We start from the raw sequence: 27551 nt of genomic DNA on the forward strand, positions 1-27551 counted from the left end.
AAGGTGTGTCTAGAATCCTGGATTTTTGTGAAAATTATTAAATTCAGATTAACAGAGAAAGGAAACTGAAAATCCCATGCCTAATAAAATACCACAGAAATAATGAGGAGGCAATAAGATAAACAGCTGGATTCAGCCTAAGCTTCATGATGACAGCCCTAATAAGGCCGTTCATTAATTAACCTGTTCAGATCACATCAGCAGGCTGTAATTGTTCTATCCGTAATCAATGTCTTTAATTAGACTGGAGTGCAGCAGAGATATGTCAATGGACTCAGTGGGAGACATGTTGCCAAGGGATTCTCCTGCATTCAAAGAGGTGCTAGGCAGCAGTTTTTGTTCCTCTCGATGTCATAACAATCAATGGCTGTATATTTCTATTAACGTCTACTGTATATGCAGAGATGAGGGTGGAACACTTCTAATCACAGCTTGGAGTGGCCCTGTTGTTTAAAGGCTGGCAGAACCCAATCAGATGCACAGATCCATTACCACTCAAACAGATTTGCTGGAAAGGGGATGGCTTGGGTCCTATTGGCAGCACGTTCTGCGACATTGCCTACGGTATTGCCTGTCTGTTTCTCAGTTAGAAAACAACATTGCTTTACAGAATTACAAGGGAAACTTAATTTCTTCTATGTCGAACAAATCTAAGATCATGTTTTAATTTAGGAGGTTGCAGCTGCCAGCTAAATCTTTTGGCCGAGACGATATTGTGTTGATCCAGTGATTTGGGTGTGTATGCAAGCTATCAGTGAACAGTACACTACAACAAGATTTCATATGAACACTGTGAATAAGACTTCAGCTGGAGCTGGTATGGTGAAGACAGTACATGTAGACAACTTAATGGTGACAGGTGACTAACAAAACAGAGAATAGAGTATACTTGACAAATTCACTTGGTTTGCTTAAGGCTTTACAGTCTTAAGGTTTTATCGTACAAATGCACCTTATTTCTTATGGGTTTTTTTCTGTTTAATAAAATTCGATCTAAATATGTTAAAGAGATTGCTAGGTGTGAGTTCTTCACCATTTGGCTTTGAAAGAATGTTAAAATCCACGAGGCTCTCTAACATATCAGGAGACTGTATGTTTTATGGTCTGATTACTTTTTATTCTGTGTTCTGAGCTGTTTAGTTTTGAACGGTCCTGTCCATCGGCCCATGATGTCATACCTAAATGGCATTAAAAGGTATGCACCCATTCCTGCACTGTTGGAGCTCCATCCCTAGACTTACATATCTGGAACCTCCAGCATGTGGAAATACACCCATCAAATCAGTGGCCTCTTGCTTTCATAGGAAGAAAAATCCACTGAAAGAATCTGTTGTAGCACCAAGGGTTCTGCAATTTGCCAGTATAGTACTTTATTCACAACGGCCAAAGTGAACAAACAAATAATATTTCAATACATTACTGAATCCCATGGCCTCTGAATAATAGAACATGTGCTGTTTGAGTGCAGAACATTCAACGTGCTATCTTCAGTGCTTTCATCTTTTATTGAGAGGACTTTAATTAAAAATTAATTGTTCAGTGATTTACCATTTCATAAGCACAGCACTTTGCAATAATATGCTAGTGTTTATTTTGATAACCTTGAAAGCTGCTCTGTATTTTACATATACAAAGTAAAATGCACTGCATTTGCCACTTTCTAATATTTATTGTTTAAAGAAAACTTAGAGAAGTCAAAATTAAAATATACATCCTTCATGAACAAAATGTAGAAATATAGAAAACAGTGACCAGATCTACTTTAAAATGAATATGGTCCACATGTAAGTGTCAAAGAATTAAATAAGTCTGTTTGGAGTAGTTACACATTTATTGCAGCATGTATCATATATCACAGAACCCACACATAGAGACAAAAACCACAATCTATCTGGAAAAAAAAACTAAAGAAAACCCCTAGAAACACAGGATGAACATGCAAACTCCACACGGAAGGATTGCCACACAGGAATTGAGCCCAGGACTTAAGATCTGTATAGCAGCAGCACTAACCACCACACAATGCGATACTGTACACACCAATTCATCCACTTGTCTTGGTAAGCCTAGTGATACTACTGTACACTGAATCTAATCACCAGATAATAATAAGTAATAGTAAATAATACATCTCTAATCACAAAAAGTTAAATAGCTATATAACCCTGCAACTCACAACTGACCACTCACTTAAGCTCAGCAGGTGTGAACCTGGCCAATACCTGGATGAGAGACCTCCTGGGAAAGATAAGGTTACTGCTGGAAGAGGTGTTAGTTGGGCCAGTACAGGGGGCTCACCCTGTGGTCTGGGTCCTAATGCCCCAGTATAGTGAAGGGGACACTATACTGTGGGGAAAAAAGGCACCGTTCTTCAGATGAGATGTAAAACCGAGGTCCTGACTCTCTGTGGTCATTTAAAAGTCCAGGACGTTTCTTGAAAAGAGGGGGTGTGCCAAATTTCCCCCTGGTCTTTACCTACAATGGGCTCCTAATAATCCCTATCTCTGAATTGGATTCATGACTGAGTTCAGTCCCGTCCACTGAGAACTACTGTGAGGCAGGGGCGTAGCCACAGGTGGGCCTGGGCGCATACCCTTAGCGTTTACAGAGCTAAAATACATCCAAAGTATGTATGTGCGCTTTTATTAGCAGACCATTCTTGCAATTAAAGGTACGACTAATTGGTTAGCACTGTAATGCGACTATAACAATTCAGTGTCAAGTCTTGTAGGAAGTCACGGATTTCCAAATTAGGTGTCTTTTGGCATTGAAAATAGAATACTAATTTCATGGGTTTCATACACGTTTAAAAGCATCATGAAGGATCAAACAAGCCCATTTTCACTTGTGGCTTGTAACAGTTCTAAGTATTTCTTATGCCCGCTTTTAGATTGTTCAGTAGTTTTACGAGTTACTCTGAAGTTAATATTTTATTGCACAACACAATGAACACAACGCAAGACGCAAGATTCAAAATCCGTCCGAAATATTGTATTTAAAATACCATGCAGGGTTTACCTTGAGCTTCTTCTGGTATGTTATGCTCAAGTCCGCTGAATATTTAAAGGCAAGGTAAAAGCTCCGTGACTTTGGTCCCACTACAGACAGCACAAACGATGAAACCCACCTCATTCGTTAGTGCTACGTTTGTGCCTGTTGGTACCGTTGAAAGTAGCGTTTGTGCCGCTTTCGTTCCCGAGATAAAGCACCTTGTTTTTCCGCTGATCACGTGACCATGCCCGGTGACTTTGACCTCCAGTGACCCCGTCTGCCGAGTTCAAGTGCGCTGTTACAGTTTAGCTCGTACCCTTAACATTTTAAAGACAATCAATATCCATAAACATATAGTCTCCTTAAAATAATGGCAACAATTTGTGATTGTAAGATCTATGGTTTTTATTTTCTAAGGCACGTTTTCCTTTTCTTCCCCTACCTTGACACGCTTTTGCCAAACGCATAACTGTGGGACACCATCGCGACAAGACCTAGATAGGGACCCCATGCATATTGCATGTATATCGCGGCAGTGTATATCATGACTGGCACCTTGCTTCCATGCCACCCTGGCACGACTGTCGCAATAAAGGTATCAAATCAGGACATGATATACCCAGATAGGACATAACATAACGCATATCGCGATATGACATACCCCGGAAAAAATGCCCCGCCCCATGTCGCGACATGAAAGGCTCTATATCGCGATATGAAATGTCCCGACAAAAACGACCACCCCCCCATGTCGCGACATGGAGCTCATGTATCGCGATATGGGCGTAACAGTTTTGGTCATATCGCGATACATGAACTCCATGTCGCGACATGGGGGGTAGGGCGTTTGTCATATCGCGATATGCGGGCTTCATGTCGCGACATGAGCGAGGGGGGTGTTTGTCATATCGCGATATGCAGGCTTCATGTCGCGACATGGGGCGGGGGCGTTTTGACGAGACAATATCATATCGCGATATATGGACTTCATGTCGCGATAGTGACGTGCCAGTCGCAATGGGTATCGCGATGTGATCGTGATGCGCGCACTCCTATCGTGACATGCTGTCGGAGTCGTGAACGCGCTGTGGGTGCCATGACATTCTTTGTCTACTATTCAGTTTTGACCTCAGTGCGACTTCTCTTAGATTGATCAGTAATTGGAAACCAATGGATGTGTTACTGTATATCCAGCGTGCTCACACAGCACACACGGTTAACCGGGGCTACAGTATTTGGACCAAGAAGAACATCCATCACCTGTGTATCTACATGTTCTCAGAACTTCCGTTGTGGCGCTTTACCCAATCAGAGTGTCGATTCTCACTCTTCGCCCAATCGCGGCCCGAGCTGTTCGGGGGTTTAAGCCAATCACGGGTCTGGGAGCTGTGCTTGAGCAGCGCCAGGTGGATCGGCTTGTTTACTGTCAAGGAGAATCTATTTTTAAAATGCTTTATTTATTTATTTGTAAAATAACTACATCGGCTTATTTTTAAATGTCTTTATTCATTCACAATGTCCCGTACTCTTCGAAATACATTTTTATTAACTGTCTCCGCTGCTTTCTGTAATGAATACATGGTATTTGAACAATTTTAATCGTATATCTAAGGTAGGGGAAACACCTTCTGCTTTGTACTTAAAAAATGAATAGAAATGTAAAGTTTATGATCATTATACTATTATGCTCGTGCTTTCAATGTTTTTATGGTTAAATTATATCGATCTTGAAACTATACCTGAAAATGTGAATTTGGGCTCTCGTGTTTTACCAGCGGTAATGTGGAAACTGGTGTCTCTTCACCAATGAAAGGAGTACACAAGCAATACATTTTCGAGAACACGGTTAAAAATGAAAAGAAAACACCTAAACCAATGAACTAACATAGTAACTTCTCCCTAAATGTAAGACTGTTTATTCGCTTAAAGGCTGCAAAGTCTGGGGTCAACTGATCATAAGATCACAACTGAAAGATCTGGTGGTCGTGACTTTACTGTTTTGCACGTCACACAGTGACGTCACAGCCAGGAAAAGAAGGCGCTATATTGAAATATATTGAAACATCCACCCAACCCGACCAGACAGACTCGGAAAACAAATTGCCCCCATTGTTTTTATGACAATCAGGAGTTCAAGTACTGAGTTTGTTGCTACCTGTAAACATCCTTGTAGATAGTCACCTGATTACTCCCCCAAAAAAACAAGGCGCTATATCTCGGAAACGAAAGCAGCAAACAGAAGCTACTTACAGCGACACAAACCGGCACAAACGCAGCACTAACGATTGAGACCGGTCCGGTTCCCCTACGACGTTGTAGGAGGGGTTGAGTGACGTCACACACACCCGAAAAAGAAGGCGCTATATCTCGGGAAAGAAAGATGCTGGGAAGTTACTTTCAACGACACAAACGTAGCACTAACGAATGAGGTGGGTTTCATCGTTTGTGCTGTCTGTAGTGGGACCAACGTCACGGATTTTCTACCTTGCCTTTAAATATTCAGCGGACTTCAGCATAACATACCAGAAGAAGCTCAAGGTAAACCCTGCATGGTATTTTAAATACAATATTTCGGACGGATTTTGAATCTTGCGTTTTGCGTTGTGTTTATTGTGTGGTGCAACAAAATATTAACTTCAAAGTAACTCGTAAAACTACTGAACAATCTAAAAGCAGGCATACGAAATACTTGGAACTGTGAAAATGAGCTCTAGCAGCTTTTCTTTAGATAAAGACAAAGTCCTCAAATGAGAGACCTTTGCAAACTAGCTTTCATTTGAAAGGGAATTTGCCGACTCTCTAGACAGTGACGAGGTTATCGCCATATTCAATTCCAAGCCCCTACGCCTGCGTGTGGTCTAGAAGGCCAAAACCTCACAACAGAGGTAGGCACTGATTGTTTTTTTTGTGCGTGTCCGCCGTGGCACAGTAGCGTTCGGCAGCCTAGGTAATTGTTGCTTAACCTGTGTGTGTGTGAGAGGGAGAAACAGTATGTACAGTATACATATATAAGGTTCCGCTAATTCTGCTTTTGATTATACCACTCGAGGACTGCATTGTAAATTGGAGGGGTGCCCCCGTGCTGGCAGGACGGTCAGTTTGAGCCCGGGCCACCCACTTTTGCACAGACCCACCCAAAAATCAATTCCTGGCTACGCCCCTGCTGTGAGGTGAGCGTACTGGCACACTATGGATGCAGTCGTGGATGCTACACGTTGGTTCCTGGAGGAGGGGAGTCCCCATTACCAGTAAAGCACTTCGAGTGGAGTGTCCAGAAAAGCGCTACATAAGTTTCAGTAATTATTAATTATTATTAAATACAGTGCTCATTTGAAAAGGCGCCCTCTAGTGTTTAAAAAGATATTGTGTTGTAGATTTCCTTTGCTACCAACGGTTTGTGCAACTGAGGTGCGTTTGATTGGGAGACCATGTAAGTTTCTGTTCTGTCTGTAGATGATCTGTCCAGAGAGTTATCAGTCAGTTACAGGTCTGCTAGGTTTTTTCATGAGATTTGGCTTGAGAAAATATACGCCCGACTCCATAAGAGGGTTCAGATTCCGTTAAAAAGTGACCGTGATTCTGTTTTCTCGTAATATTTAAAGCATATACGGTCATTTAATTTCACAATTGGGAATATTGTCCAATGTGCTTTCGTCCCTGCATACTTCAATATATAATATTCACTCTACCTTTTGAGGGTCAGGTCATTCATTAGTACAGGCGACGTTGGGAGAAAACTCCATTTGTATGGATATTTCTGTATTATGTCTATATCACCACTTATAGTGAAGCCCTTACCTGACGTGTAGTGCATAGTGACAGATTTAGTTCATCGCGCCTTCAAATAGAGCACAAATTGCCTTTCAACATTTCAGATAACCTTCTATAATCTATGAGACAATTACCCAGTGAAAATGAAATGTAATTTCACCCGACTTTTAATTTGAAACTAAAAGCACAATCAATGACCAATTTATTAGGAAGAAAAAGTGTGACTGGCACCTTAAACAGGCTCAGAACTAACACTGCTACTGAACTTTAATAGTAGTAGGGGTAATGAAGAAACTGCTCACTATAGCATCAGTCAGGTCAGTTAAAAGCAAAATAACAGCTCATTAAAGCTGAAATACATGACTAATCGCTAAATATCATGTAGTCGAACGTGACGCACGGCATGAATGTATTCACAGAACAGAATGCACTTTATATCGAGGACCCCTACATATACTGATAGCAGTCAATCTCATTCCACGGAAACCCCTTTCAGGACGATGTCGACTTGATTGCGCATGTCCGTGACTGGTCCCTAGTTAGGTATTGTGTGAATCGTCGCAGGAATACCCACACTCTGTGGGGGCTTTCACTGCAATATCTTAGGCCGATTGTTGACCATTTTTAATCTAGGTTACAAGCCCACTGAATATTTTTTGTTGTTTTTTCCCCCCTTTTCCCGCTGTTAAAAGATACACGAGAGCCGTAGCAGCAGCAACAATAAAATCCCCAACACATTCCATAATAATAATCATAATAATCAAAATAATAGCTTACACTTATATAGCGCTTTTCTGGACACTCCACTCAAAGCGCTTTACAGGTAATGGGGACTCCCCTCCACCATCACCAATGTGCAGCTTCACCTGGATGATGCGACAGCAGTCATAGTGCGCCAGAACGCTCCCCACACATCAGCTCTCAGTGGGGAGGAGAGCAGAGTAATGAAGACAATTCATAATGTAGAACTTGATAGTACTGTAACGCTTCGGGGTTCACGTGGAGTACTATTTGTTTGTTTTTTTCATACATACAACAAGTGAATGAACGAATGCCTTTGAAATTAAACGGGATGAAATGGAAACACATTATGGACAACAATCTGATGTTTATACAGGTCTATGTATTTAGTAGTCCATCTCAAACTCGGAGCGCATGAATATTTTATTATATAACAATATGGTAATCGATATTGTACAAAATCACAAGAGTTTATGACGGCATCCAGTTATCCCATTGTTTCCAAGGTGCATGCACCTCCTGGCAAGTTGAGCCACTCTTACTGTTGTGTGTGTATGTGTATGTGGGGGGGCGTGTCCATCTATGACATCACTCCTCGGAACTGCTGGCTATAGCTGAGCAGGAGCGAGCGAGAGGAACCACAACCCAGCCTTCCAGCTAGGAGTAACGCGAAAGCGCTCTGTTGAACTGACTTTACGATTTCAAATTAGCAAGCTAAGTGTCTATTGTAGGAGGCGGAATAACATGAAATACTTTTTCCTGACCACCCTGACAGCTGAGCCTTGCCTGAAAACTTACATGGTGACCTGAAACTGGAACTTGGGAGAGGGGGAAAAGTATGACGGTAAAGGTGTACATTTCCACGGGAAAGAGTCCCCCCTCTTTTCACTCTCCGTAAAACTGGAGGGGGTCCTTCGCAGATCATTGCATCGCTTTGCACTCTCTGCTCTAAAATGAAGTTTGGTAAAAGCATTTGCATTTTGAATGTGGGTGGCACCAAGTACGCGTTCCCCAGGGATGTAATAAAGGATTTCCCTCTGAGGAGAGTAAGTCGGCTGCACAGCTGCGTCTCGGAGAAAGAAGTGCTGGAAGTTTGCGATGACTACGACCGGGAAAGGAACGAGTTTTTCTTTGACAGGCACTCCGAAGCTTTCGGCTTCATCATGCTCTATGTCAAGTACGGGAAGCTCAGGTTCGTCCCGCAGATGTGCGAGCTGTCCTTCTATAACGAAATGATTTACTGGGGCCTGGAGAGCTCCCACCTGGAGTTCTGCTGCCAGAGGCGCCTGGATGAGAGGATGTCGGACACCTACACTTACTTCTCCGAAGAGGACACCAAAACGGAGGACGAACTCAGGGCCGAGGAGGAGCTGGAAAACCCGGCGGCCACTGGCAGAGGGAGCGCCAAGTGGCTAGAGAGAATGAGAAGGACCTTTGAGGAGCCTACTTCGTCCGTGGCCGCACAGATCCTGGCTTCTGTGTCCGTTATATTTGTCATTGTGTCCATGGTGATACTTTGCGCCAGCACTCTGCCGGACTGGAAAACCGCAGAGAACAACAGCGTGGAGGAGCACAGGTACACAGACAATTTAATGGATCCATCAGGGTATTTATATTTTATTTTATTTCATTACTATTTGTTTCTTAAGTCTCATTATACAGCAGCACCTTTCAATGTAGTTGTATATATATATATAACTTTTAATCTATGCAGGTTCTAATCCCACATGTAAAATATTTAACAGATTTACATTATTTTTAATCCCACTCTTAGTTAATACACCTATGTGGGCTGCAATTAAAAAAGGATACATTCATAGACATTCATTGCACACGCAGGAGTGCAATATATCTATTTACATTGTGTTATTCAGCTAGTTAAGGCATTACTCATCCGAAAATGTCAGACAAATTATCAGAATAAGTTTGATTAAAATATCGACGATTTCCCGAAAATTACCACTGCATGTATTATGATCCACAGAAGAGTTACAATAGTTACAATAGTTAAAATATATTTTACATCATGTAAGCAGTTGTATGAAAAAACATGTATCAACATTTTTAGGATTCTCAGTCTCATGATTCAAATTGCATCAAAAGTAAAAAAAAAAGAGTATAACCTTAGCAAATAACCGTTTAGAGAGACCGAGTGGTTCCTTAGCACGAGAAATCGAAGCTTTAGAAGTCTTGAATGGCGATACATATGACATACATTCTTCACAATTACAAGATTGACTGTTAACCATTTTTGGTCTTAGACTTCAAATCCTTAATTCACTTTATTTGTTTCCATAGGAATACACACCACATATTAGAAAGACACACTGATTGTAAAATCTTGTGAATTTGTGTGTCATTTCAGTGTGTCTAAACGTTATATGCACTTCGAATAGTAAGCCATATTTACCCTAACATCATTGTCAAATGTCAATGTTCTGTTGTCTTTTCCTCTGTCGGAATTCACAACTGTTCTTTTATTTTTCAGAGTTTAAAATTACTGCATACAAAATCTATACAAAGCAGAGTGGAACAAAATTTAAAAACTACAGTAAATAATCTTACTTTTCGTAGTTTTGCGGATAAAGATTCTTGACTCCTCGTGTGTGGTTTGCATAAACTTTTTTCTGATACGAAAAAGTCAGAAAATATGGATGCTTTAAAATTACATAAAATACATAACACCCATTTGAATAAATGAATAATCTGTACATTAATACCACTTGTGCTTTTCACTCGCTCTTCTTTGTTCTCGTGGTAAACACTTTCAGGTATAAAACACCTTGTAATTGTCTTTACTAATTAATGAGCTCATTTTGGAACATTACCCAGCACAGTCTTCAAAAGGATATTTTGAATACGCTCATACCAACGTTAACGCAGTAAGGCAAGCGCTTTAGTTTTTAATTTATCCACTTCCAGATACACATAGGCATTTTCTTTTTTTTAAAAAGAGAAAATACAGATAATAATATAGATTTAAATTTCACTCAGTACCGATTTGGCGCGCAATAGGATTTCCCTCGGGTATCCCTGAATTTAGTCAGAAGTTTATCCAGCAAGAGATCGATGCAAAACCGAGTAAGAGCTGAGTTAAAAAAACAGAATTACGTTTGTAAGCTAGAAGACGAATGAGGCCAGGACTCGAAGTTGTTGCAGCGATAATCTAGTCGATTCGGCTGTGGTCTGTAAATACATACTGTAAATAAGTTATCCTTTATGTCGACCCGCTCGAAACTATTGGCTGACCGAATGCGAAATGTGTGCAGGTGTCAACGAGTATCTGTTTCAGTCTATTGCTTGCTCGACGTTTCCATTATAGAAGCCTACTACTTTCCCCAAAGAACGAGTCAAAATCATTAAGCTGTCTCTTGTCTCGTAATTCATTTGGAATTCATCTGTGCTCAGCTTTTGTTTTCGAATATGCACAAACGAGAATAGTAGATTAGTTGGAATGATAATGGCTGACAGGTATTTGCTATTAAAGTGCACAAGTACAGAGATAAGAGGAGTTGTTATTTCATGATTGATTTGATAATCATTACAGTAACTACCACCGTCAAGGCACATGTAGTCCAAAGCAAATACTATTAGAAGACTTGTTGTGTTTGCCTCTCACAATGTACACCTTAACATCTGTTATAGTGTAGATCTAACAAGCACTGATTTTTTAAACGTGTTTTTAACAATACATTTGCATTTAAAAAAATTAACATTAGTTTACAATAAATCATTCTTGCTACATTAACAACTGTTTATTACTTTTAGTTGATGTACAATAGATTGTGGAGCCGTGGTAGCTCAGATGGCAAGGGTGTCTGGCTCCTAACTGGAAGGTCCTGGGTTCAATCCCAGGTAGGGGCAAGTGCTGTACTGTAGCTTGCTCTAATTCCTTCCAGGTGGCTCCCAGATCACAGCCTGCTTTCCAAGTGAGTACTGGCAGTTAATTCTTCTGGGGTAATAGGCTGGCTGGAGTTTGATGCTGACCTCATCACCTCCACCTCCAGTGTTGGATGGTTGAGGAAAATGGTGTCCCTTGCTCCCCATTCCCCATGGGCCTTTATGGGGACCCTACCAACCTAAGATAGATTATAAAATCTTATTTTTAATGTCCTGTTAAATTTAGTAACAAAAACAGTTCTCATGGCTTTTTTTTACTACAAGTTTCTATAGCTGGTAATAATTGTTATCTTTAATATGGGAAAAGGATCTCTCAAGCTAAACACAAATGGTAAAGGCAGTCATTGTAACTGGTTAAAAAAAACTTCATCGACAAAGAAGAAATTCTTCACTTTCTGACTGGATCGTATCAGGAATTACATTTTTAGTGTATAAAGCACCCTCAGCGTTGGGTGTCCTGTCTCAACTCACACGTCCAAGATGTATATTTTTATTGGAACTAATGCATTTTCATTTTTTTCTGCCTCTATCATATCTATTTAAAACACCGCCAGTAGCACGTTGCCTTCTACAATAGCACTGTTTCTTGTCAGAGCACTCTCCACCCAGATTGTTTTAACTCGTGTGTCTGTCTTGTTTTCATCGTCGTCACACGGGCCGATCACAGGTACCTGGAGGCTCCTGACCCCTCCTGTTTGATAGGTTGTAAGTTTGTGAGTGTGTACAATGGGGCACAGGTGAGCACAATGTAAGTTTACAGCCAATCACAGCACAAGAACACAGGCCAGGTGGAGGTACTGTAACACCTGGTGACTGGCTGGCCAGAAGGAAACTGGAGCGCCAGAAGGGTCAGGTTTGTGACTCATGGGAGAAGCATGAAGCTACAAATGTCAGCTTGCCGGAGTTTTAGCCAAGGAATCAGAACCAGATTGCCTTAACCTTGGATTCTGTGCAGTCTATAGGGTAAATAAACAGTAGTTACTAGTTTGATATTGCTGAGAAAAAAGGTTAATATTTTATAAAGAACAGTTCATCTAATATTTATTCAACAACTTCATGTATCAATACAGTTAAGATCCTAAATAAGAAAAGAAGAATGCATCTGTGAACTTTTCTTTACTGACACAGATATTGTATAAAACCACATAAAAATACTAATGATTTATTAGGTGTAAATCATATGACGGACAACAGCAATTTGTATTTGAAGTTATATATGTATTTTATATAATTATATAAGTGTGTTATACTGTATTTACAGTTTGCTCCCAATTCACTGAGAATCAAATCCTTGTTTGATATTATGGATTTGAATTGCGAATCAATGGGCCTGGACATTTGTTGGTGAATTGCTGATTCCCATGCTCCCCAGCCTTTAGCTTTCATACCATAGTATTGTGTTATTTTTCATCACTCGACGCTCAGTACTCGGTGTCACGGTCTCTGGTTTGAAATGATCACATGTCACAAATTTATGGGCTCATTTTACAATAAAGTGGTGCTAGTCACCAAAATAAGAAAAAAATCTGAAGAAAAAAAACTTCCATTTATCATTTAGGCTGGGTACTGAGCAGCAAGACGCTCAAATATTTTCAGTTTAATAGATGCATGGCTACAGAGAGGTTCATAATTTAAATATACGTTAAATATGATAGATACAACTGCCTAAAGTACAACAGTTATGTACGTATTATATACTGTACATACAGAAAAGTGCTCTTCAAAAATTTGGAAACATGGAGTACTAAGAGAGAGAACAGCATTATTCATTTTTCTTCTGTGTAATCTCTGGATTACATATAGAGATATAGAGCTCATTCTTGAATAGATACCAGGCAAAATGCAAGTTCATCTCAGATATATAGTGTTTGTCATAAGAGAATTATCATACTTTGCTGCCATTATAGTAGACATCAATGTCTGTAAATCTTAAAGTAACAGAGGGAAAATCAGTTTAGGGAATGCAACATTCGAGATAATCTCGAGATTACGGTAAAAAGAAAATGAACAGCTTTGTTCTTTCCCATGGCATATCCTCCACATGGTGTTTCCAGACTTTTCAATGGTACTGTACGTGTATGCGTGCTTGTCATTTTCAGTTTGTATTAAGAATATTAAAACGACCTACTGTTGATAGACGTGTTGTTTAATCATGACAAAAGGTTAAAAGTAAAATGTGCCATTGTATTTGTCTTCCCTCAGTAAAGTTTTCTCCCGCTCTCTCTCTCTGTTGGCTGTGCTGGGCCTTACAGGATCATTGAGGCGGTGTGCATCGGGTGGTTCACAGCAGAGTGCATTGTGCGCTTCATCGTGTCAAAGGACAAGTGTGAGTTTGTGCGGCGGCCCCTCAACATCATCGACCTCCTGGCCATCACACCTTACTACATCTCCGTGCTGATGACCGTGCTGACGGGCGAGAACTCCCAGCTGCAGCGTGCCGGTGTCACGCTGCGGGTGCTGCGCATGATGAGGATCTTCTGGGTCATCAAGCTGGCCCGCCACTTCCTGGGGCTGCAGACCCTGGGCTTGACGCTGAAGCGCTGCTACCGGGAGATGGTGATGCTGCTGGTATTCATCTGTGTGGCCATGGCCATCTTCGGAGCCCTGTCTCAGCTGCTGGAGCACGGCCTGGACCTGGAGATGGGCAATGAGGACTACGCCAGCATCCCCGCTGCCTGCTGGTGGGTTATTATCTCCATGACCACCGTTGGCTATGGAGACATGTACCCCATCACCATGCCTGGGAGGGTGCTAGGAGGCGTCTGTGTGGTCAGCGGAATTGTGCTCCTGGCACTGCCCATCACCTTTATCTACCACAGCTTCGTCCAGTGCTATCATGAACTCAAGTTCCGCTCTGCCCGCTGTAGCCGGAGCCTGTCCGCCGAATTCTTAAACTGACCAACTGCACCACCGCCCTCCTTCTGCCTACGTTCTAGCCCTCGTTTACCCATTGAGTCATTCTCCTGTTTTCGTTTGTCGTTCAGCAGCATCAAGGACAGACATACTCCAGATGCAGACGCAACTTTGCCTTTAGTTTCTAAAGCTTTTTGAGCTGTTTCCTCCAGTCTTTCTTCCTGGGGGCTGAGAATAAGACCTGAGGACATGCCATCAATGGTCAATCGAATTCTCATGAGCTTAGGCTTTGTTGTAGGAAATCCACAAAATGTCAGCACTCAGAATGGAAGAATACAATGTACAAAAACAGAATGGAAGATATTGAGTGGGCAACCAGAGAAACACAGTTCACTTTTTTTGGCCTTAAATTTGACTGTGTGGTAGCAAGCCACAGCGATGGAAATGATCATTTCAGCAATAGTGCTGGAATTGGTAGAAAGTAAGGATCAGACATGAACCATTTTGAAGACTGTTCCTTGATTTAGTTCCTAAATTTCTTGATTTAAATATAACAAACTTTGGGGGTTTCAGATGTGATGTTCACAATGCCCTGACATGCTTAATAATCTGAATAAGGCTACAAAGACCACAGATTTTAAATCCTTTTTCTATTATAACAAGGTATGCACTAAAGAGTCCTGGAACTGCCTGGTATCAGCTGCATGCAATAGGGAGAAGATGATTGGGCTATTTTGTGTCCACTGATAAAGGTTTTTACTTCAAAGTACATCTTGTACAAATCTTTGTGAAGAGAAAAAAAATACTAAGTGTCAGACTTATGGAAGAGCAACCTCTGAAAGTGAGAGCAATCAGAGATATCTCATTTTTAACATAATATCTAAACCATTTTTTCTTTTCTCAGAGAAAGGTGCTAGTGACACTTTGGAGCAAAGATCTTTACCTATCTTAGCACGCCTGAAAATTTGACGTGCCACACAATCTACTCTCTCTTGCAGTGCCAGCTGTAGTGATTCATTGATCTGCCTGCTTTGCCTGGTATCTATTTTTTTATTTAATAGCCTGGATTGATTAAGCAATTCCCTCTACATTTTGTCTGTCAACACAATGGAACACGGTTCAGCGTTCCACTGCTAATGAGATATCACGATCTTCTGTCAACAAAAAAATAATGTGATCACTGCTGTTCTTCAAGCCCACAAAGTAAAACCTGTATACAATGTAAACTGGAAGGTGCCACACAGCAACAGTAAGCCACAGGGAAAACGATGGCATGACTGACACCTTGCAACCAAAGGGGCAATATTGAGATTCACAATAGATTCACAATAAATGGCCCTTTTGGCTTTTTCCTCAAGGGCTGTGTTTTCTGAGGTCTGCATACCAAAGTGAAATACAAACATGTCCTTCAGGAAGAAAATACAAGATTAAGGATACAGGTTCATTTTCTTCACAGAGAGATATGATTTTTTTTTTGGTATGACGATTTTGAAACACAATCCGCAAGGTACTGGCTATACCACCCTATTTCCCTGCGTCTTACTGCCACTGCCATGGTCACAAGACACACTCACTTCTCGTCTTTGAGTCCTTCAAACTGAGTGGTTTTGAAGGACAAAAAAAACCATTACAGGTATGCAGCAGGAACAAGATCTGAACATTGTAAAACATGTTGTCATTATTCTTGAAGACTCCCTGTACCATAGTGTGTGTGGGCAGGGGGCTGTTGAGCAGGGACTTTAGTGATGAAGGTTACATCATTGACACATCAAGACTGATGATATGGTTAGGGGTCTGTTATCTCATCCTTTTTATTGGCTTTTACCTGCAAGAGTACAAAGTCATTCTTACATTTGGAAGACTACATAAGTGCTGGCGTAAGTTTCCATATCAGGGAGTGGTTGAATTCACACTAGGGTCTCATTACATGATTTAGCTGATCCGGTTGGTAGGGATTCTTCATTTCTCCACTACTTAATATGTCAGGTTAAGTCAGTGCCATATTAAATACAATGGAGAGTGAGGTTAAAAATATTCAGAGGAATGTGGCTATAAAGTATACCCCTGTTGTAACCTCTTACAGATGCTGTATGATTTATTTTATTAATTTTATTTTAGAAGATATGCTGACTTTCAATAAAGGTTTTCATTAATCTTAAATTACAAGAAATATACATTTGTAGTGGGTTTGCTTCAAATAAAAATATATATTTTAAAATATTAATGCTATATAAGATTTATAATTATAATAATAGACTTTCACCACCCAGTGTTTTAATAAACCTTTCTGTTGGTAAAGTGAAATGAAACAATACTCTGGTGCACTCTTGTAAAAAAAAAAAGCATCTACCTTTTCCAGGACTGAACTCTGATTGCTTTTTCACCACCAGTCTTCTATGGATTTTGTAGTATACAGTATATGTAAATTCAGGAAATTAAAACTACCTAAGAAAATTAAATTTGTGCAAACTATGAGAAAAATAAATCAGCTTGTTCGTTTTGGTTTGCTTAGGTTTTGAATTGTGTTAGATATTGAACAATGTTTTTGTAAACCGGCTCATCAGAGGTTCACTTACATTTTGTGTCTAGGCTTAAGCTTAAACAGCATCAAGGAATGTACTGTAGTGTGGTCCATGCAGAGTTCCTGGAGATTCTGTTGAAGACTTTTAGTGGCTTGGCTATGTCATAATTATTTAGCACTTTTAGCACTGTGTTCAACTCCATGCTCGATTTTATATTAATGTAGCAACAATATTTTTCTCTCTAACAATACAGGATCAGGGCATAATGTCTCTTCGTTTACTGATGTGACCTGATTTCACTTAAGTAGGGCTAGTTTCCAGTAGAATAACAGCACTCGGCGCCTACAATATCATAAGAGTACGGAGTCCTTCCTGTGCCTGTGTGCCTGCCACAGAGGAGCTTGGCAACAGGGAGATTGGCCGAGCTCTGATGATACTGTGGGGGTGAGCTGCTGTTAGTCTATATTAATCTGAAGCACAGCTGCTCTTAAGAAATCTGGTTGTGCTTTACACAGCTAATAGTGTAATTTACTGTGTCCTTGTTAGAGTTAGATATTTCCCATATCCACAGTTAGTGTAAAACAAAAGCAAAGATTCTTGCAAGACTTTCAAAGACATTTAAATTCAATTAAAACATCCATAAATCCACCAACTGCAAATTCCAGACCCAATACTTTAGTTTGCTGTGATTTCTGTGAACTTGCATCTATACATCACAAAGCTGCCATTAGGTACTGGGTTTTAATTTTACAATTAGAGGTGAGTCACATTATTGATTTAATCTGGTTATTAGGAAATAGAAACAGTGGCCATTTCAACCATTGCTCAAATTATCATACACTGCCAAATGGATTTTTATAAACATCCTTGGACAAAAATATCTTATATTCACACAATGAAGGCCATGCACTCAGCCTGCCTGAACATTAATCAACATTTTCCATGTTTAATGGCTGCCAGCATTCATTATGTGTGATGATAATGCGCTTGGAGAATCTTTGCAGGTCTAATCACAGCTAAGGTGTGGGAGCATACACACTGTGGAGATCAACACCTACTGTGTCAGCCAGGTCTGACTCCAAGCAAAAAGACATGCTCACAACACATCAGTATGCCACACACTGCGCATTATAATTGTACTGCTTTAACAACTCATCAGAGATGGTAAGAGGAAGCTGCAGAATGAGTGTACCACATACAATAAAAAACAGATGACAGCTAAATTATAAAAACCTCTTTATCTTGCAGCAGCATCTTAATGGTTTACATTTACCTCTTGATTCGATCCCTGAATAATGTAGAAATGAAACAGAGAGGGACATTTTCAATGGCTCTTATTTAAAATATATTTTAAAACAGAATACATTTACTACCCCCCAAAAAACATAGGGCTTTAATACAGGCTAATACTTAAATGGCGATGTAAGCCGTCGGGGTTACACACTTGCACTTCATTGATGAAGGATCCAGAAGTTATGTTGAATAAAACAGTGTTACCATCTGGCTCGATGACCTGAATCATAATCCAAAGGTGATATCATGATGTTCAATGGAAAGTTACAAATATTTTCTTTGTGAGTCAGAAAAATCTAAAAAGAAAACGATGAATTGTATAAGTAAGTCAAAATAGTGTAACAATGCAGTAGGTCTGGGTTGTTTGAACAATCACGTAATCCGAACAGGCTTGCTCGTAATTAAATGCTCATGCACACTGCCCCCTGTGGAGTGTTTGTGGAATCATTTAACATTTAATCTATCAATTGACTAAATAAAAAGCATTTAGTAATCAATCATTAGGTTTTGTAATTAAATCCAGCAAGAGCTAATTCTATTCCAAACAGAGTTTAAATCACACTGCACTGGGAATGCTATTGACCAGAAGAAAGCAGGTTATTGTTCTTATTAGCCTAACTATAAAAAATGCCTATAACATCAATTTTTAACATGTATCTATTTTCATTTAGAATAAGTGATTAAAAGCAAGTCCAATATGGTCCAAATGGTCAAATAAACATGAATAATGAGATTTTCTTGCAGCATTCCTGAAAATATTTTATTTTTTTAGCACCTGAATATCTAGAAATGTCATCTGATTAGATTTATTATTTTATTGTCCAATCCTAGCCCTTTTTTCTGTTTTATTATGAAATGCATCTTGTTTCACTTGGGTCTAAAACTCACAAATCTTCTCCTGCTGCCTTTGCTTTCATATCTAAGGTGTTGCTGTGCTTATGTTATCTGAAGCAGAATACTATACTGCAGAATATCCATATTGGTCCAATGTTATTAAAGACCTTCCTATTCTGAAAAAACACAACCAGGAAGATACAGGATGCACATTCCACCTTTAATACGTGGGGAAAATCGTATAATCCTCCATGTCCTTTAAAGCTGTGTCCTTTAAAATAGACTTTCGGATGACTCTCCTTTATGTGGATTAATTTTGAAAAGGCCTGGAACTGTGGACAGGAGACTACTTTTTATAAACCAAAAGGTTGTTGTAAATTTATAAGGAAGCTGCAAAGGCAGATTTATCCAGGACATCCCAATCTTTTATACAAACCACACTATATTAAAGAAACATTTAGACATGTATTGAACACAATTCTGCATCATCAAATTTATGGAAGGTAATTTTGAGATTAACCATTCAGGTTACAAGCTACTTCAGTTTCATATGAACAATATGGCTAACACAATATGCAGAACAAATGGCATTTTGGTGTGATGTCCTTGATAAAACAAGGCCCTTTCTTTGTTTCAGTATTCTGGTAGCTGATGGGAATTTAAATGATGTTTGTTGTATAGAAATAGAATTTTGTACATTATGTACTTTTTTTCGGATAAAATGTGTACAGTAAAAAGCACTGGTAATAGAATCACAAGCTGTGTTTGTGGCAGAACGCTGCTGAGAAATGATGAATTTCTGTGCTTTCCCTTTTGGAATATGAAATCCTGTAGAAAATTGATGTCCCAAGACAGCTTTTTGGTTTTTCCTAGTAAATAATCTGCTTCAATAGAAATCTTATTTTCAATATGGGGATCAAATTTCTGTTGTGTAAAATGTGACTGCAATTTCCGCAGAACCCTTTTGTTCATTAGCAGATAAGAAAGTTTCTAGTTTTTAATTTTATATAACATCTATTTTATATATTGCTTAGGTTTCCAGATAGAATGGCTATATGGCTCAAAATACTTGAATATAAATAAAACAAAATGCTTCTCAAGTTCTGTCTTGGTGACTATATTTGGAATGACAATTGCAGATTTCAACAAGGCAGATCCAAATCTGGATTCTACAAGTATGAAATGTCTAGCATGCTGCCATAGTAAACGCAAGTGGTCGTTTCCAGGTTTTCTGTCAGCACTATGATCCAATATACACAGTCCTGTGAGACCAACTGTTAAAAGGAAGTCCAGTCTGGGAAGATCAGAGGCATGTTTTCACTGTCAAGCTTTGACTGCTGACATTTAAAGGTTTAAAAACACCAGTGTGTAGAGGAGGTTTGATATTTCTATATCCCCTCTTCTCGGGATTCACTCAGGCTGACTTTAATCTTTAAAGCTTGAAATCTTTCCACCTCGTTAATTATTATTTTATTTATGTTTATGGACAATTATTGTCCGTGTCTTTCACACTTTCAAATATCTAGCAGCATGGGAATGCCAAGTTAACTCCGTGTCTTTGTGTCAGAATCCAATCAGGTTACCTTGGCCAAAGGTTGCTGTATGAAACAGAATTAGAAAGCAGGAAAGATATTTGAGAGGATTCCAAGTGTCTTTCTGAGCAGTTTCTAGATCGTGTCAGTGAGTACAAGTAACACACAGCAAACACCAAACCAAAAAGATGCTGCACAAGTCTCTAGATTTCTAGTTGCTTACAGTCGTTCTTTTATTCTACAAAAACATACATTTAAGAAGTAAGTTGATGTCGTATATAGGTTTCCAAAATAATAGTTACTCCTTCCTTTATAATTCAACTTTTACTTAGCACAACCAATACCCATAATTTACAGGTCTGTGTATTTTTTCTACCTTTTAGTATCCGCCTTCTTTCTGTGCGAGGCAAACGCCAAATGTATTTCAAATTCATTTTAAATAACTGAAATGGACTTATATCTGCATGTGTTTGAGGCTATCTCCAGACGTTTAACTCAGGCAATCTTGAATAAATGCATTCATCTTCTTTCACCTTATATCTGAAATTGTTTCACGCCGAGATCAGACCCTCGTCAAAGGGCAGTTCAGGCTACTTTATACCGTTAACAGTTTCACCACAAGGCGGATAAGCACGAAAGAAGTCGTTGAACAGAATAGGGATAAATAGCAAGAGCAACTTCCATCTATAAAGAACTATGTATGCCTAGCCAAGGGTTTGACTGCAGATTTGTTTTGTGAACAATATTTCAATCAGTTTGTATTCCAGTTAAATAGCATACAGTATGTTCAATCAGATACGATTCAATTAGAAAACTTTCTTCATTAAAAACCTTCCATGGGGACATACCTCGCTCTAACATTTAACGTAATTTTTAAACTAATCATATTTATTTAACAAAATCGCCTAGTTCATACAGAGCTCATAAAATGAACAATTATTTTTTTATTTAACCAATCTATATTCTAGATTGATATATTCTATATCAATCGACACAACATACTGTACAAACATACAAACAGCTCACTAAATACTGTCTGGCCTTGTAATGACGGCTCAATATTATCAGGTAGTTTTGCCTGACTGAAAAAGTAAAAATAATTTTAATTAAAAATAAAGTAACGCGTGAATAATTTTAAATAAACAAAACAAATAATTTCGTTATGTCTAAAAGTAAAATATAATCAGTGAAGCGATGTGCAGGCTACAAAATGTTCTTGTTTTTCAATCAGGCAGGCGAAGCCAGCTCACAACGTCACTAGTGTGTGACAGCTCCGGAGGGTCGACCCTACGCCGGTCGCTGAGTGTAGGTGGCTTGTGGTGGAGGATCACGCACCTCTTTATTTTGCAATAAAAGTGTAAAATGTATTACAAATTTAGTGGATTCACACAAAGGCTTACGGGAGCGGCACCGGCAACAGCCTACAGCCCCCAGGTAAGTGTAAATCAGGTTATTGTAAAGTCAGAAAGGCGAGGTTACAAGGGTAGCAGTGACCTTCACAGAGGCCAAGTGTGAGGATTATGAATGAAAAATGTCCAGTTAACAACTTTCTTTATAATGATGACGATGCACGACTTCACCGGTTCACCGTGGATTATCATGGCAACTGTTTCTTGATTTTGATCAAAGATATGGACGGTATTGTAATTGTACAGAGGTAGTCATTTCCTTGCTTTGGTTTTCATTCCATCTCAGAATTAAATGACTTAATCTAGTTAATTAAGTGGATACGAAGTAACACCTGATCATTTTTAGGTTGGAATCTGGTGCTAATAGAACTTAAAACCAGAAAAAAGCTTGTACTGGAAGAATAGGTTGCCTATCCCCGTTTAGTATGCAGCTATATATGGAATCGTAATGTACAAATTCTTAACATATTTCATTTTCTGTCAAAGTATTCTTCAGTGGAAATTTACACCAGGGCAGAACATGGTTTGCTTAATGTTTTTCACATTGTGATCTAAACAAATTCAGTGTGTTTACGATATGTATTTGATGTTTTTGGATTAGACGTTTTTGCTGTGATTCTGTAGGACAATACTCCCTGGGACGTTAAAGGACATCAATATCAAGTGGTTTACTTTTTGTATTTTATACGGATATTGTGTCTTCTGGTCTTAATCTTAATCGAATACGCCTGTAAAACATTACTATGATGATAAATTCAGCCCATGAAAACTCATTGTGGCATTAATACTAAGAATCCAGACAAGGGCCAGTGCCCTTCACCTCTCAGATTACCCTGGAAGGACGTTGCGTTGCTGTGATGAAAAAGCACCCGCGATTCAGCCACAACTTGATTGAAATGAGTTGAATGCAGGGAGAGTTTAAAAACAGTATGATTAAAGTCAGTGTTACAGTAGTGATCTCAATTAGACCACAGCAAGCAAGTAGTACAATTGTAGAGTCACGATTCCTGTAGAAATACAGGACTTATTTCTTTCAAATAGATCTTTTAAAAGTGTCACTTTAAGAACCCAAAACACTTTGCAAGTTCGCAACTTGAATGGTTTACAGTGACTTAAATAAATTCCTTTGACTAAACGTTTACATTTCCGATCCTTTTGCAAGACATCTTCAGAAGTATGTAAATCTTTTCAGCACCGTAATGGGTTGGTTCTTCACAATGTATCAACATATTAGAGTAAATGTACCTGAGAGACAGTTTACCATTGCTAATCCTCTGTGGAGTCATAAATGCTCAGCTTCTCTTTCTGATCAAGTGGAATTCTAGCAAGGCATTGATTCAGCTGGGAGCTTCTTTCTCTAAACTGTAAATAGTGCTTGACAGGAGCTGGGGAGTATTGTTAAGCAAACAAAGTTGTTTGGCAAGGTGACCTTGGCTCCTGACAGCAGTGATGTGTGGAGCTGGGTGCTGGCAGGTACAGGGAGTGCAGGGGTGAAGGAGGAGAGGACACACAATCCAGCACAATCCAACCTTTTTACATCCCAAATGTTCACAGCAGTCAAGGACAAATTTAATTGAACATTTCAAATATTCAGTGACATTTCAAAAGTTTCTTCTTTAGATATAATAGACTAAAAGACTTTTGAAAAAGAAAAACTTGCTGGAGAAAAGCAAAAGGTAAAGGTGAACCATAGTTCAAATCATCCCACTAATGTTGTATTTAGCATAGCCTATATAGAACAGTCCATTATTATAAAGGTCATTCCGTTGTAGATGAGGCTACAGGCCTATTGATATTCAGACTGTGACTAAGAGGAAAGAGTCTGAATAAAGTCTGTGAGGTTAGGACTTAATCCACCCATCTAAAGGTTGTATAATCTGTCACTGTGGCTGAGTAGCCACAGTGTGTTAGTTGATGATAAAACCTTGTCATTTTTTGTATGATTTTCAAAAGAATGGAAATTGTAGTGTCAGAGTGCCGTAACTCAAAGAATTAGTTGAATACAGCAGTGTTAATCTATATGTATAGTTTCTCTTTTCATGCCGACAATGAAGGATGTTGTCTTTCAGGGGCTGAGACCAGCTGTACCAGCAGAACCCCCGCCCATGATCTTCGCCACCCCAACCAGAATTGTGTCCGAGTCGGGAGAAGCTGGCCAGTTCCTCGGTGCCAACAGAGTCCCTGATCTCCAGAAGTTATTTCAGGTAAAACAAATCTCTTTGTTCTGCTCTCAGGCAGGCATATTAGAATGATTGCAAATGAGAGTAGGCCATTTTGGTTGTTACATTATTTTTTGAGTATCTGTTCCAGCCTTTTTTTTGTAGGATCCCGGTGAATCTGCCTTAACAGTATGACTGGATATCTTATTGCAGACAGGGAACTTGAAGCCACTTTCTTTCCCATTCATGTGAAAGTTTGTTTGTAGTGACCCTCTTAGTCTTTTTTTTATTTTTTCACTCTCTTAGTCACTAGAGAGAGGTCTCTTTATACATTTCTCTTCTGTTTTCAGAGGCACTACAACTATAAATTAGCTTATTCTGTTTTGAAAATGTCATGTCCTGTATGTGTAGGCTTATTAACATGTTTTTGCTGCACACAATATATTGTGTAATATACTGTGATATAATATTGTCTTGTATGTTAATCTGCTTGTTTAAACCTGTTAACTATTTAACACATCAGGGTGCTTTATGTTTTTCACCTGTTAAAAAAAGATCTTCAATGATACAATGGGAAATTAAGAATATTTGTAAAGAGCAAGATAATCTCTTATTTAAAACTTCCTTTTTTAATGAACGCGTGACAGTATATAGAAAGGTTATGGAAATCTGTTGTATTTTGCTTGGTATTTGGTGATAGTATTAAAATAGATAAACTAGATAATAGAAGAGGCTGAGTATGTGGTCAGAGGGTAATACTCAGAATGAATACTCGATGTCTTGTGAATAAGCATCTGTTGAAGTGCACAGAATTGCAATATTCTGTATTTGGGTCACCATGTTGTAATGGGGTTTTTAAAATCACAATATCTTGCTTTGTCTCATGTCTTCAGTGTGGGTTTGTGGTACTTTCCTACGGTTTGGTTTTTCTATATTGTTGTTAGAGCACAACTACCCTGTCATGTAATTTAGGATTAAAAGTGTGTAATGAAGAAAAAAATAGATGACAGTTGTTGCTTTAAATGGATAAGCTTTCCACTGGAGCATACATGCAAATAAGCATTTAATTGCACTTGTGCATATGACAATAAACTGAACTGACCTATCCCACCAGCGTAATAACACAAGGTGACAAAATCAGTTTAAAATGACCAACTTCAAATATCAATCTCGTTGTTTTTTTAACAGAGTCACAAATGTGACTGAAGTTGGGGACTTTTTTTGCTTTTTTGTTTTGGGGACTATAATATATGAATAACTACAGGTAAAATGGAAAATATCAGCTGCAAGATTCAAGATTTTAACTGACTAAAAACCAAGTTTCGTGTTTGAACTGAAATCGTGAAGCAGCTCAGAGCTCTCCTGCTGATGCCCACACTCTCTCTCCAGAGGTCCGACGGGGTGCCGGTACACCTGAAGAGGGGAATGCCTGACAAGCTGCTGTACCGCACCACCATGGCTCTCACAATAGGAGGAACCCTCTACTGCCTCATTGCTCTCTACATGGCCTCCCAGCCCAGGAAGAAGTGAATGCTGTCTCCCTGACCGTCCTCTCATCTGGTGTTAATAAAACCCCTAATGACAATGACACTGGACAGGAATCCCAATCAACGACAACCTCGTTTCCATGATTAGCCTGTTAATATTGTATATAACCCCACTTCTTTAGAACCAGTTGTTTTTCCCTTCTGACAGCTTTTGTTTTCAGTTTCAGAGGGCATCCTTTAAGAACCCAGGTGAATGGCAGAACAATTCTGATTGCCTTGATTAGTGTTATTATGGTGTTATGGTTGCCTGCGTGGAGCTGTGAAAAGGCACTGATGGCAAGTCCTTTCCTCTTAGTCAGGCCTCACTGAAAGGGATCTTGATGTTGGTGGGTTTGTTAAGGCAGGTACCATTGTTTGTGTTTAAAAGCAAATGTTTAGGGAAAATGCCCATTCACATTATGGTTTTGAACAGCCTCTTAACCCCAAGAAGCCATTACATTTAAATATTATAGCAGGGTCAAGTACAATGTTAACTACCACAATTAGAAAAGATTAGTTTTTGTTTTCCTTACCCTCTCAGCCTTTCAGACTACTTCACATTGAAATGAGCTGTTTATAATGTGAACACCTGAACCTGAAATTAACAGAACCCAAGGAGAAATCGATGTGGCAGTCACCATGGTATGCAGGGATCAATTCACATTACAGTCCGTGTTCTTATGCAAGCAGTGTGTTGTTGTGTCTAGCAATGGATGGTTCACCTTTTGCATTTTGCAGATGTTCTGATGTATTTTGGATTGATAAATGGTTTGGGACTACAAAATGTTATATTCAGCATGTTAACTAATGGCTGCAAGAAGAAATCACTCGACTTGAGAGATAGAAAATTAAAAGATTTATTGTCAAAAGGGTTTAGGTTTTCTTTAAAAAGCCAAAGGCAATCATAAACAGCGATATGGCTTAGCAGCCCAAAATTGAATTCTACATGTTAAAGTGTATGTAATATTACATTGTTGCCACTGATTCTTACAATAATTAATTCCACTTATTGTACAATAATGAGTGAGCTGCTGTAGAATAAAGGTGTCCGGATCTGTGTTATACTGTGACTATATCGTAGGATGCTTCTCTTGCATCCATGTCTTTTTGGGGAGAGTAAATTTATTTTTAAAGGCACATTTGTACAATAGTTTATTTAACTCTTTGGTTTAAAATATTGCAATAAAAATACATGTAGTGAATGAGTTCCTAATGCTTAATTTGCTGTAGTTTATTATGTATACAGTGTTCTGTATTTGCATAATTTACTACAACATCCCTTCCTTTAATCAATTAACAGGTATTAGATCTTCACTAGATCACTTGACGAAAATGGTTATTACCCACAAGATGTAAGATGTTCACCATTGCTGAGTATTTTTTTAAATATTGTAATAGTCATTATTAAACACCATAGATATCTCCATTCTTTCATCTCATTCATCAGCTGGCGAAAATAAATGTACGACTGTGCATGCAGATGAGTTGCCACACTGTATGACTGCAACAGGTTAAATTAAACAGGCTCTGGGATTAGTGATCAGTGTTGCCTGTAAACTGTGTTTGAGGGATTGATCAGGTACAACACTGCTGTTGAGAAGTTAAATGAAAAGCAGCTCGGCTTGATTTTTTTAGAAATTTTGTGTTTTGAAAAGGGAAACCAAATTGATCAAAGTTTAAAGAAACACCACATGCTAAAAGATAAATGCAGAAAAGGTGGAACATTGCAAGCAGTAAAGTCCATGATAAACCATTCCATGTTTTGTAAAACAGGTTAGGCATTGGTGTGGTGTATCAATAGTTACAGGAATACACCTTTGAACCAGAAGTTATCATTTATCTGACTGCAACCTGAACATTTGTGTTTGGTTGATGTTATTTTATTATTTGTGTTTTAAACATTTTGCCATATTTGTGTGCAAATAAGATAATCTTGATGAAATAAAATCCAAAAATAGGTTTGTATCTCCACAGAGAAGGTGCGTTATTTCTACATAAGACTGAGAACCTGTCATGTCTA

The 27551-nt window shown here is 39.0% G+C and overlaps 2 protein-coding genes across 3 annotated transcripts; both read left to right on the plus strand.

Moving 5' to 3' along the window:
- Positions 1 to 8060: 8060 nt before the first annotated feature.
- Positions 8061 to 20005, plus strand: kcng3 (potassium voltage-gated channel, subfamily G, member 3). 2 transcript variants are annotated; one of them, XM_088609761.1, is made up of 2 exons: positions 8061 to 9079; positions 13656 to 20005. In XM_088609761.1, exons 1-2 carry the CDS (start codon positions 8457 to 8459, stop codon positions 14299 to 14301), a joined length of 1269 nt encoding a protein of 422 aa, XP_088465887.1. In that variant the 5' UTR covers positions 8061 to 8456; the 3' UTR covers positions 14302 to 20005. The 2 variants fall into 2 exon arrangements, with proteins under 2 accessions (XP_088465887.1, XP_088465886.1); XM_088609760.1 differs by having other exon boundaries at positions 8062 to 9109.
- Positions 20006 to 21699: 1694 nt separating this feature from the next.
- Positions 21700 to 27496, plus strand: cox7a2l (cytochrome c oxidase subunit 7A2 like). Its single transcript, XM_088609845.1, has 3 exons — positions 21700 to 21871; positions 23916 to 24050; positions 25395 to 27496. The coding sequence occupies exons 1-3, from the start codon at positions 21800 to 21802 to the stop codon at positions 25533 to 25535; spliced, it is 348 nt and encodes a 115-aa protein (XP_088465971.1). The 5' UTR covers positions 21700 to 21799; the 3' UTR covers positions 25536 to 27496.
- The last annotated feature ends 55 nt before the right edge of the window (positions 27497 to 27551 follow it).

Source organism: Lepisosteus platostomus, chromosome 17 (assembly GCF_059453375.1).
Source record: "Lepisosteus platostomus isolate fLepPlt1 chromosome 17, fLepPlt1.hap1, whole genome shotgun sequence".
NCBI lineage: Eukaryota > Metazoa > Chordata > Actinopteri > Semionotiformes > Lepisosteidae > Lepisosteus > Lepisosteus platostomus.